The following is a 13,817-nucleotide window of genomic DNA, read 5'->3' as shown; positions in this document are numbered from 1 at the left end:
TCAGATGACCTGCGTGGAAAATTCTCCACCCTACTAAATAGAAATTAAGTTTCCTTCTTTGAAGAAGTCCATTTACGTACAGCATTTCACCTCACCCACATCCTCTTATTAGAGAGTTCTGTGGGGCCCCTGCTGCTTGATGATTCTGAGTCCTTATAAGGTCCCTGCAGATAGATTCTGTGCATTCCCCCTCAATATTAAGTATAAAACTCCCATTTATTTAGAATGACTTGCTTCTATTTTTTGCAACCACATTCTCTAAGATACATCAAAGAGTACAATATCGATGTTGTTTCACAGACACACGTGGTTTAGTAAGATAAAAAAGATCACTTTATCTCAGATAGAAAAGTAAGATGATTGTTAAATCTAAAAACTTAATAAAGAAGATGGTTATAAACGATTAATCTGAAGATTTACAACCTGTTCATAAAAGTTAATTATTAAATTTATTTTACTGTAGATTTTCAAGTAAAACTGAATTGTAAAAACCTTTTCCAATCCGACAAAACATGTACAATAATTCTCCATGGGTCAGGAAGACGGTTCCAATAAAAGAGAAAAAGGTAAGTTCTGGGCCACTGGACATCTCAAACATCAACTGATAACTTTTAAGTAATTAGTTTGGCACTCAAACTTAAAATCACACACTTGCATCTCTTTTAAAACAATATATAGTTAACTACCTAAGTTCTAAAAGTAAACTATCCACTTCAGAAGGAAAAACCAAAACAGACAGTTAAGAAGTTATTAACCGAATAGAAACAATTTTCTTATCCACCCTCAAACCGTGAACATAAATCTTAATTATGTTAGAGTATATGGTATAACAGTGTTTGTTTAAAAACATCAATAAACATCAAAGTGTTTATTGACTAATCTGGAGAAAGAGGCTGTATGTATGTGCATTTCAGTTGATCGGGTAGAAGGGCACAAGTTAGTTCTGTTTTTGTCTCTATATAGGATATTGCATGCATTATAACTGCTAGTTCTTGATTTATAAGCTTAGGGATCTACTGCATTCTTATAATCAAAGACAAGTTAGAACTCTTAAGCCCCCTTAAACCCCTTATTAAGTACCAACATGACTACATCACAATCTTTGATGAGATAAATCTTCAGGGTTTCCTGCAATTTATTTATTCAACCAAAATTTACTGAGCACCAACACTGTGGCTGGCACTGTTCTAGGTGTTGGGAGAAAGGAGACAAAACAGTCAAAAAACTTACCTTCATAGAGCGTACTAGTGAGAGAGACAGACAAGAGATAAAACAACAAGTAAAATATATAGTATGTGCCTGGTAACCAGAATATATAAAAACTCTGACAATTCAGGTACAAAAAGACAGACAACCCAATTCAAAAATAGGCGAAGAAGTTGAATAGACAGTTTTTCAAAGAAAATATACAAATGGCCAAAAAGCACATAAAAAGATGATCAATGTCATTAGTCTCTAGGGAAACGCAGATCAAAACCACAGTGACCACTTAACAACCTCTAGGACAGTTATAATAAAAACAAAAAAGGAAAAGAACAAAAGTTGACAAAGATGTGGAAAACTTGGACCCCTTGTACGTTGCCAGAGGGAATGTAAAATGGTGTAGCTGCTGTAGAGACAGCTTGGCAGTTCCCCAAACAGTGAAACATAGAACTGCCATATGACCCAGCAATTCCAGTCCTAGGTTAATACCCCAAAGAACTGAAAACAGGGACTCCAAACAAGTGCTTGTGTGGGAATGCTCACAGCAGCACCATGCACAATAGCCAAAAGGTGGAAACAAACCAAATGTCCACTGATAGGGGGATCAATGAACTGTGTTATATACACTGAGTGAAATATCATTCAGCCAAAAAAGGGAATGAAGTACTGATACATGCTACAATGAAGACAAATCTCAAAAACATTATGCTCAATGAAAGAATCCAGAAACAATCCAGTCACATATGGTATCAGTCCACTTATATGAAATAACCTGTGTATGTACATCCATAGAGACTGAAAGCAGATTGGTGGTTGGTGGGGCTCTGGAGAGGAGGAATGGGGAATAACTGCTTAATAAATATGGGGTTTTACTCTGGGAAGAAGAAAATGTTCAGGAACTAGATACAGGTGGTGGCTACACAAAACTGTGAATGCACTAAGTGCCACTAAATTGTTCACCTGCCGTGGTTAACTTTCTTATGTGAATTTTACCTCAATTAAAAACATATATATACATATCTATTTGGAGAGAAAGAGAGAATATTAATGAAAAGAGGGAAGAGAAAGGGGTTGGAATTTTAGAAAAGGTGGCCAGGCAAGGCCTCACTAAGGAGGTGATGTTTGAATAGTGACCTGAAGAAAGCAGGAATCCTTTATACAGACATCTGGGGCAAGAGCATTTTAAGCAAAGGGAATAGCACGTGCAAAGGGCCTGCCTCATTTCTGAGGGAGAGGACAGGCGAGTGTGGCCAAGAAAGACAGGAGGGGGAGTGGCAGGAAATGAGATTAGAGAGGCAACAAACACGGAGTCGGATGCGGGGAGGTAGGGCCCAGGAGGTTGTTCTAAGGAGTTTGGCTTTTACTCTTAGTGAAAGTGGAGTCAATGCAGGATTTTGAGCAGGAGTGTGACATGAAGTGACTTCCATTTTAACGGGGTCGTTTTAGTTGCTGGATTGAGAAGATATACAGCACTGTGAAGGGCAACAGCAAGGGCATCTATCACCAAGTCCTGTCAGTTTAACTCAGGAATAAGTCTTTCAAATTTACCCACTTCTATCCATCTCTACCTTATGTAGCTCTATCCAACTCTACCTTTGTAACCCTGGACCAAACTACATTCTTTGCTTACCTGAAATACTACAAAAGTCTTGTTCACCCACTCTCTACATATGTCGGTCTTCCACAATTAGCCAGAATGATTTTTTCAAAATGCAAATTTAATCCTTTCCCCTTCCTTCCTATCTCCCTAAAACTACCACCACCACTGATTTTTAGAAAGTCTAGTGGTTGTCATTACTCTTAGCATAGCGTCGCGTGGCCTGCCTACTTCCACAGCCTCATTTGACACCTTGCTCCCCACCCCCAACTTCTGTGTTCCAGCCCTCCTCTTTCAGCTTGTTCACACCATAGCCCTCTCTCCCCCAGCCATTTGTTTGCTCTATTTCCTATGTAAGGAATGCTCTTTTCTCTCTCTTCTCCTAGTTTAATCTTACTGATGACTCAGTGCTCATTTTAGACATCAATTCTTCAAGGAAATACTCCTTATCTTCCAAAACCAGGAGAAATTTGTATAGCTTTATAGACCTGTGCTTTGTCAGCATTCATCACAGTTGTAATTTTATAAGTGTGATTCTTTGATTAATGCTGCCCCCCTCCCCCCATTAGAACACACACTTCCATAAGAACAGGAGCTATGTCTACTTTTGCTAACAACTGTATTCACAGCACCCGGCATAATGCCAGAGACATGCTATATGCCCAGTAAATACGTGACAAATGAGTTTCTATATGAATGAAGACAGTGGCAACTATTATCACCTCCAGTGTATAAGTCACATGAAGAATTCTATTACTTTTCCAAGGCATTTTACAATGGGAATTTACAGATTGCCTTGAAAATTGTGACCTTAAAACAAGCTTTTTTACTTAATCATAATCAGTATAAAGAACTCAGCACATGAAATACATATCTAGGCGAACAAATATACCAGTTTTATAGAAAAAGACATCAGCATTTACATTAAGTTGCTGGTGAAAAAAAACCCAACGCTTGTTTGTTTCGTGCCATAGAACATAAAGCGAACAAATCCACCAAAAACAAACAGACCAAAACTCAAAAATAAAAAATAACAAAACCAAATTCACAGCCAAAATCACTTGGTCAATTTTAGAAATATCAAAGAAAGAGTGAGCAAATAATAGATCCTGCTATAATGTAATGAACAGCAAAATCTGCCGTATTTTCTAAATGTCGAAGACTACAAAAATGCTAGTTTATTAAAACAAATTTTAAACCAGACGTAATAAATGTTATCCAGTATTACTGACCTCATTTACCATTTACATGATCTTCTGGCTTTATATTATTTTACTTCAAAGGGGAAAATTCTTACTTGCAACTCCCTTTAAAGATAACATGTTCAACCAATCCAAATTCAATTCTTCTAAAATAGACTGAAAAGGAAGTACCCATGCTTTTAAGAGGCTTCAGAGTGAGTCATGAAGAAGTATTTTTAGAAGTTATAAATGTCACTGGAACCCAAGTGTGGAAAATTCATGCAAAGGCTTAATTAAACTGATGAATCCCCTACACTACATGCTGGATTGTATACCAGATCCGGAGAATTCAGAGGTGGGTATCAAACAATAACAATTAGTATAAAATTCAAGAGTTCCAAAAGAGACATAAGGTATGGACATATGAGATTTATCATAGTTGAAGAACCTAAAATCTTACTATAAAATTCTGTATAATCACTTCACGTGTGTGTATATTTTCCTATCATGACTATTAGTAGCATCAGGGATACAAATAAATGAAGACAGACTTAAAAACCTGGTCTAACTTACATGGCATACATTGAGTTTGTTTGGTCAGGCCTATAGCTGGTGTGGGAGCGGTCTGTGTGTTTCTCTCTACACACTTCATGTCGCTAACTCAACATTTCGTTGCGTGTGGCTGAGATCTATGGATAAGAAGATGAATGAGAGGAGTCCCTGTCCTGAACAAGGCTCACTTGCCCCAACAAACAGTGTGGGACGTAGGAACTATGCATTGTGTGACAAATGCAGCAGCACAATGGGCCAAGCACTATAAGAACAACAAAGACTACCAGGACAGGTAGGTAAGAAGTGTATACAGTGGTCCTCCATATCTGCGGGTTCTGCATCTGTGGATTCAACCAATCACAGATCGAAAGGCCTACGATGGCCGTGTCTATACTGAACATGTACAGACTTTTTTTCTTTGTCATTATTCTCTAAACCAGACAGTATAACAATTATTTACATAACATTTACATTGTATTAGGCATTATAAGTCATCCAGCGGTAATTTAAAGTATACAGGAAGGTGTACATGGGTTATATGCAAATACAATGCTGTTTTAGAAAAGTGACCTGAACATCCATGGATTTTGGGATCTGCAGGGTCCTGGAACCAACCCTCTGGGGACACCAGGGATAATTGTGTTTCAGAGAAAGGCGGGTATAATTCACTCCCACGACTCTATCAACATACCTAACATTTAGATGCTTGAATACAAAATGTGTGCAAATTTACACAGCTCAATTGACACTGCTCCTTGATCAACCTTCTGTGAAATCTCTTCTGCTGTTTGAACAAAATCAGTTCTTAAATATCAATCATAAAATTTACGATTTAAAATATTTTCATCTTTTCTTTTATAGTAAAACTTACACAGTTTCATAGAATTTATTAGTTTTCCTAATGCTAAAGAATAGGGTTGAAACAAAAATAATTAATAATTGGCTTGAAAATACATTTTTGTATGTAAATTGGAACAAATTGTCTTTTCTGGACATTTATATCACTTGAAACAAAAATTAGTCAAATGATGAAATCTTCACTCAGGAATGAGAAGTTATTCAGTTTCTGTAGTTCACATTATGCTTTTAACTTCTTCCCCTCTACTTTAGGAGGGAAATAAACAGCAGAAGCTTTCAGGCTAAATGTAACATCAGTAAGGTCTGTCTGTACTTTTAGAGTTGCACTTTATAGCCTTTCCTCTTTAAGAAAAAGTATCTTGCTCTAAATCCACTAGCTGGACTTTTACCAGCACAATAAAAGTAAATACAGTAACAAATAATGAAATAGATCCACAAAACTTAGCATTGTCAGTTCAGTCTTTGGTACAATTTATATAATTCGTACTTCATACACACACAAATATACATTAACAGGTACAAGCTAAAAAAGCTCATGGAGTAATCAAGAAAGTACATTAGAATTAAGAAACCTCACAAACACAATTATATATTTTCCCCCTTCAGTCCAACATCTAGTAACTCTCTCTAAGCATACCAGAGATGTTGAATAAATGTTTGTAGAATAATGAAAACAATGATGACGACAACGGCTAAGATTTACTGGGCATTTAACCTGTACTAGGTACTGCTAAATGTTTTATATCTAAGCTTGACCACAATTTTAAGAGCTAGGTACTACTATTAATTCCTATTTTAAAGACATAGGAAAAGAGGTTGAATGATGCTAGAAGTGGCAAGACTGGGATTCAAATGAAGGCTGTCTGACTTCAAAGCTAAATCTTAACCAATCAACTGTGGAAAAAGAAATACTATAGTTAAAGACTGGGATTTAGAAACAGTTAGTTGTAAGAATTTTAAAATAACATATTTAAATGCATTTCATCTATTTCAATATTGTAACCACGCAAAAACTGTAGGAAATATTCCATCTTAAAAGAGTACCTGACTTCTAGACCACTGAACTATTAACAGATTTTAAAATATTTTCCTAGGTGATGTAACTAAAATTATTTTATAGCATGTAAATTGGATTTTTATCCTCTCTACAAAAGTGCAATCCAAAGCTTTTAAATTCAATTATTTTCACCATAAAACAAGTAATTTCTGAAAAAAATCAAAAGCCAAAGCTCCAAAGTCAGAAAAGATAAAGAAATTATAACCAAATCACGACAGATTTTATTGAAATGATTCTAAAACTAGAACAGTATAACAACATGTTATTTAGTATTAATTTTTTAGATTTTGGAACAATCCAATTGTTAGTGGGAATACACCAAAGTCTGCACAAAGACCCAAACTAAATATAGACGCATATTACTTGTTTGCCTGACGTCATAAAAACATCCTGCTGTAAGCATACCTTGGCAAAAAATACGGTGAGGTGAGTTTCACTGCCAACAATCCAAATAGGGAATTTTGGAGATTTCAAGTAAGAACCAACCTAGAACAAATGTAGCAAAATAAATAAACAAATGACAATTTTATACTGCCTGTTATATATTTGCCCATGAATATCAGAAGCATAACTAAAGTGTCTAATTCATATTTAAATGGAATAATGTATTGCATCAGAATGCCTTACCCATAAACGCTGAATGGAAAAACGAATGTTATAAAGACTGTCAGGGCTCAGCTTATATAACACCTTTACATGAGAACAACAACAAGACAGATTTAACACAGCTAAAAATAATTAGTTTAGCCCTAAGAATCATTCTTAATTTTTTTGCTAACATTCCTAGATAGAATGACCACTTCTAGAATTTCAGCTTGTTACCTCAAACCCTAAAACTACAAGCTTGATGATAATTACTTTATAAGGAGAATAATTATAAATTAACAAATGAGTAGACTGAGGAATAAATAAGGGAAAAAACCTTAAGAACATCCTTGTCTTCAAAGAATCTAGGGCAATATAATAATCTCTCTCAAGAAAATGATACAACCTAAAACGTTTAAAAATATAAAAGAATCTTGTCACTCGACTCTTCATGGTGGAAGGTAAGTTCCAGGTTTTACAATATGAAGTCTCTTTAAAATGTATAAAAAGTCCTAATTATAGCTGCCTTTAAGGTTATATATTTAATCCATAAAAACTACAGTACCAAAAATCTGAGTGTCTCATTCTGTGTGTATAACTGAGAAAATGAAAGCTTCAACAAATAAAAAATAGACTTATGAAATCCAATCATGTTCACATCAATCAATTCCATACCCTTATGAGGACAAAAGCTTTAACTTAAAAATAACCAACTTTACCAATCAAATTCACTGAATTTTCTTGTCTCACACAGACTGCCTATTACGGAGAAATTCCAAGTGGCTACCTGCAGCGGTCAGAGCCAATTCTTCCCTAACCAGCCAGCAGTCCTGATATGATGCCCCACCTTCAACCACCACCATGGCCTTTTGGAATCTGTGATTATCCCTAGGCGGGAAGTGGAATGTAGGAACTCTTTTGTCTTCACGCATAGAAAAACTGCTATCTTTGTCCTATGATGGGAGGGATGCGTTGGGTACGCTGACGGCAATGGTGAACCAGCAGGGTAGGAAGGATGGTTTGGGGAAAAAAGAGAGAATAAAAGCCAAAGAAAAAAGAAAAGCTCCCATCACAGGCTCAGAGTAGAAGGGATCTGAGAGGGGTGCAGTGCAAGTCCCTCAATATTACATAAGGAAACTGAGAAACACCAGGGATCAGTGCCAGGTCTGAATTCAAACAGCTAAGTAGGATAGCACTAGAGTTAAAACTCAGGTTTGCCGGCTTCCAATCTGGTAGCTTTCCATTATGTCACACTGCCTCTTGTGGGGAAGGTTTAGATGTTTAATTTCTCTTTCAGAAAAAGCATGTGGGTGTGTGTATTTAAATTAGGATTGAAGTAAAAGACAATGATAAAATTATATAAAGTAGGATGAAAGGATAAATGAATGCTGAACTCATGAACTGTTTTATATAATAACAAAAATAAATAAAGCTGCACAAATAGTACAACCACTTTGGAAAACAGCTTGACAGTTCCTCAAAAAGTTAAGCACAGAATGACCATATGACCAAGCAATTTCAATCCTGGGTATACACCCAAGAGAAATGAAAATGTGTTCACAAAACACTTCTACACAAATGTTCACAGCGATACTATTCATAATAGCCAAAAAGCAGAAACAACCCAAACATTCATCATTTGATGGACAGATAAACAAAACTGATACATCATACAGCAGAGTATTATTTGGTCATAAGAGGGAAGGAAGTACTAACACATGGTAAAACATGGATGAACATTAAAAAGAAGCCAGACACAAAGGCCACATATTGTATAATTCCATTTATATGCAATGTCCAGAATAGGCAAAACCAGAGAGACAGAAAGTTGCCAGGGGCTGAGGAGGAAGGGGAAAGTGACTGCTAATGAGTTTAGAGGATCTTTTTGGGGAGAAGAAAACATTCTGAAATTAGATAGAGGTGATGGTTGCACAGCCCTATGAATATAAGGAAAACCACTGAACTGTGCACTTCAAAATGGCAGATTCTATGGTGGGTGAGTTAGATTATCTATTTAAAAAGAGGCACAGTCAAAAGCACTTGGAGTTACTTTCTTCTTTGCTTGCATGTGTATAAGTGTGTATATATATATAGAGAGAGAGAGAGAAATATCATTTTATTTGTATTAATGAATACATACAGTCAAAATGATATGAAAATGTTAATTTCATTTCTAAAGGGCAATTTGCTACACAAAGAAGAGGGAAATGTTCAGTTTTACAAAACTAATACAAACACAATCATTTCCTTAATGCCATTTCTCTAAACATCTGGCAGAAAGTAAATGTATGTAGATTTGCAGAAGGCTATCTACAGTTATATACAGATGAACAGCACAGTGTAATGTAGTGTTTTTTAAAGAAAATGCTGTCTTGACTCAGTTTTGGGGCCCTGGCTAGAGGCCAGTCAGTTCCCTTAAAAAATACAGTTAAGTCCACACCCTAACCAGTTCCCTTACAGGCCTCCCACACTCCAGGTTACTATCATCACCTTAATTGCCTTTGAGCCAGGTAACAGACAACTAGGGAGGGACCCCAAGCCCCAGAGCTCACAGAAACTATTCAAATTAGCCCAGCCACAGGGAACCCAGGAAACCTAGCTGACTCCATCCCAATTCCCATACACAAGCCGCCCCCCACAGCTTGCAGCTTGCTGTTGCCCTGTGCCCAGGTATAACCCCCTCTGGCCCTGTCTGGTAGCCCTCCCTCGTTTGGAGCTATAAGAAACAAACAGTTCTGCCTCTCATCTATCCGAGTAGCAGTGTGTTGATCCCACCACTAAAAGAATCTTTAAATCTTACAAAACACCACAGTTACTTAGAACACTAAAACAATATGCAAAAGGAGAATATACAGCAGCCACTGCCTTCCCACTAAGATCCTGGGGGAAAACAGACATTCCTCTGTTCTACCTAACAGTTGAAGAAAAGCAAAAGCACACATTTAGAAAAGTTTACAATTCTAGTGAAATTGTCCGTTCATTCAATCAACAAATATTTATTGAGCACCTAATCTGTACCCAGATGACAAATGTTCCTGCCTTCAAAGAGCCCATATTCCATTAGGGATGACAACAGGAAAACAAATTCAAGATTAAAAAAAGATAAATAAACAAAAAGGATCATTATAGAGTGATTATTCCTATGAAATAATGTGAAAAAGAGTCACTGAGGGAATGATCAAGGAAAGGGTCTTTGAGGCACCATTTGAAGTAGAACCTGAAGGGGAGAGTGAGCCATCCATTTAAGAGCTGGAGTATTCCAGGCAGAAATGTTAGCAAGCACTAAGGCCTATCACACAGCAAAGGGCATGGCATGTTTGAGAAACTGACAGGACACCTGAGAAACGGGCTGGAGCGCAGTGATGGAGGGAGCAATGCAACTGGAAGGACAGGCATGATCCAGATCACCAGGGCCTTACACGCCACATGGTGAAGATTTCAAAATATATAATCTCCACACCCTATCCTCCTGCAAAACACGCATACTTTTATTTTTTTTTTTACCAGTTCTACTGAAATATCTTTGACATATAAATTGTATATATGTAATGTGTACAATTTGACGTTTTTGATAGATGTATACACCTGTGAAAAGAGTGCCACAATCAAGCTAATTAACATATCCATCATCTGTATATAGCTACCATTGTTTTGTGCACACACACATTTTTAGGATACATGAATGTTGGTGTGTGTGTTGGGGAGGAGGGGATGCAGCTTGATTCTCTGGTTGCCAGGCTGCCTCAGAACAGGTTTAGATTGTGTCACTGAAGTCACTGAAAATAAGAGTTGCTACTATTTAACGATATGATCACTAGTAATGAATAAGAGCAGGGTGAAACCTAGCTGATTATCATACCCATATCACCCCTGTCCATGTGCTGTCAAGAGGGCAAGACACTACCAGTAACTACTATTGTTACTAAAAATAATCACCACCACCAGAACCACTGCTACGGAACCACCATTTTAAAAAGGAAAAGAAAATTAGATCTACTTCTTGCTTTCTCCAAAATCAGGACATCTTATTAAGTGTACATCATTAATGATTTAAAACTATTTGGAATATCCAATAGTTATTTCAGATTGTGTAGGAAAGCAATGAAATATATTGCAATAAATTAGAGTTTCATGGCAGTGCCTAACCCTAGCACATGTGTTAAAGAGTTTAATGTTGTGAAACGCTTGAAATTTATTTTTTAGTGTGAAATCATTTTTCAGATGGAATAGACAAAAGTTAGAATTTCAGGCATTTGGCAAATTTTTTTTCTTTGCCTGATGAAGTATTACTGGTTACTTCAGTGAAGCATACGGATGGTGAGGAAGAAACAGTACATTATTTTCCCTCAGTTTACCAAAAAGTATATTTATATTCAATAACAGATGTCTCTATTTTTATAAATGATTTTGTACTGGGTTCTTCCCCCCACCCTCAAAAGGAACAAACCTCAAAAATAGGAAACTCAGCTGGATTGGCCAGCTTAATGAAACCCTTAATAAGGCTGTCATTTTAGGAAGGCAGATCAGAAAGGAAGTGAAGAGAGTATATAGTAACAGTAGTAGTCTAAAATATTGTCACAGGAGAAAACTACTATCCACAACAATGGATATGTGAATAAAAAACACTCAAAGTGCCTTAAAAATCAACTTACCTTACAGTATCTTAAAGCTTCCATCAATGTTAAGAATCCTACAGCTGCTTGTTCATGTATACCAAGAAGTTCTGGGGGGGGGGAGGAGAAAAGTTATCATTGCACTGGGATATAAAATCTGAAAAGTAATTATATGTAAATATATACTCTACACCAAAACCTTTACTTTTACCTAAAACTATACTTGAAAACCTAGCAGTGTTAAGAGTTCATATCAAGTCATCACTACTCATTATAAAATACCATTAGATCAGGTTTGTGGTGAGTAATGACAATTCAGATGTACACTAAATGCATTTATAAAACTTTATATTCAATGTTAACTTTTTTTAAATAAAAGCATTTTCCCCCTGAAATCCAAGGAATTGTTGGCAAAAATAAAAGAAAAAGACACTTAATAATATCCATGCAAAACGGCTAACTTGAATTGACTGTGATTAACAAAAACAAATGTATATGCTAATCACAATTTGTAAAATTTATCACTGGGTAGCAGTGAACCTGCCTGCACAATATTTAAAACACGGACATATGATACCACTCCTGTCTCCTACTAAGTAAACATGGGCAGTGTGCTTAAGATTGGGGAAATAAAGACAAAGAGAACACGGTATCTGCCTTACAAAGGCTAAGAGTTTATCAAGGGAGTTAGATGAAAAAAAGCTTGCTCTTTCTCTGTTCACACACACACATACACACACACACTATATATCTTCAGAGATATAAGTGCATCTGCTTACTGTGTTAGGGAAGACATAGAGAAGGGGTAACATCTGATTTGTATCTTGAAGTATATGTGTGAATTTCCAGATGAAGAAGAGGGTAAGGCAGAGGAAACAGCAAAGAGCTATGAGAAATCAATGTATTTATGGTGTGAAGAATTTGTCAAAGCTTCCTTAAACGTTTCTAGCCTGGGGAACCTGATAAATGGTGACTAACTAAAAGAAAGGATTAAGAAGCAGTAGGTTTTGGAGTGCTATGAAGAGAGAACATGAGTTTGGTTTTAGACCAACTGGAATTTTGAGACTTCTAGCCAGAGATGGATACACAACTAGAAGTAAGGCTCAGGAACATAGGACGAGAGGTCAGGGCTGGATACAGAGCTTTGGGAATCATCAGCATAGAACTGAGAGTTGACATCGTGGTGAGGATAAGATAAGGTAAGGCATAGAAAACGAAAAGACAAGAGATTATTTCACAACAGAGAAGTAATTGCGATGATAATAAAGTCTCCTCACAGACTATAACTTTCAGCTAATGTATAGTAAATAGAACTAGAATAATAATTTGGGTCCATATATATTTTTAAAAAGCATTCTTTTCTGGTTAAAAATGATGTCCACTGTAAACACAATGAACATATAACTTTGCATCCTTTTTATCATATGGTCCTGTTGTCCATTTTTCTTTGAGGATATTATGTTTTCCTTATCAATTAATGTAATAATATTAACTCAGTCATTTTTGTTGTAAACATTTTACTATGTATCCTTAAGTACAACAATCAGATGGTGTAAGCCAAGAGCTAATAGTTTAAACTTTTGGATTTATAAATTCAAAATTAATAGAAGGGACATATACATATAATTTGTATTTTATCACTAGCTTCTTACAGGCAGAGAGGAGGTGCAGCAATAGTTCTCAAATTGTAGTTTAGGATTCTTAGGGGTCCACAAGACCATTTTAGAGACCAAAATGATTTTCATAAAAAGACGTTAATTGTCTTTTTTACTCTTAGTCTCTCATGAGTGTAGAGTGGAGTTTTCCAGAGGCTAAATGATATGCCATATACCAACAGATTGAATTTATAAACAAGTATGTGAATCCAGCTGTCTACTAATAACCTAGACATTAAAGGGATTTGCAAAAATTTAAAACAATGTCACTCTTCTTAATTCTTCTCCTGTTTTGGAAAACAGTTATTCTTCATTAAAAGATTTATACTAACGGGGCCAGCCCCATGGCCGAGTGGTTAAGTTCACGCGCTCCGCTACAGGCGGCCCAGTGTTCCATCAGTTCGAATCCTGGGCGCGGACATGGTACTGCTCATCAAGCCACACTGAGGCAGCGTCCCACATGCCACAACTAGAAGGACCCACAACGAAGAATATACAACAATGTACCAGGGGGCT

General features: G+C 36.4%; 1 protein-coding gene across 4 annotated transcripts in view; it reads right to left on the bottom strand.

The window, feature by feature from the left end:
• Nucleotides 1–13,817, bottom strand: part of MINDY3 (MINDY lysine 48 deubiquitinase 3) — an 84,631-nt gene that overhangs the window by 34,625 nt on the left and 36,189 nt on the right. For all 4 annotated transcript variants that reach the window (XR_543089.2, XM_008511013.2, XM_070601078.1 and 1 more), the window contains 2 exons: nucleotides 11,686–11,756; nucleotides 6,854–6,934 (listed from right to left, as the gene is read on the bottom strand). Coding sequence is in view for 3 of the 4 variants with exons in the window: in XM_008511013.2 (XP_008509235.1) it covers nucleotides 6,854–6,934; nucleotides 11,686–11,756 (152 nt within the window). In the remaining variant the exon portion in view is untranslated. The remainder of the gene's footprint in view (nucleotides 1–6,853; nucleotides 6,935–11,685; nucleotides 11,757–13,817) is intronic.

Source organism: Equus przewalskii, chromosome 30, assembly GCF_037783145.1.
Source record: "Equus przewalskii isolate Varuska chromosome 30, EquPr2, whole genome shotgun sequence".
NCBI classification, from domain to species: domain Eukaryota; kingdom Metazoa; phylum Chordata; class Mammalia; order Perissodactyla; family Equidae; genus Equus; species Equus przewalskii.
The sequence above is the reverse complement of the archived record's forward strand: the minus strand, read 5'-3'. Positions and strand labels throughout refer to the sequence as shown.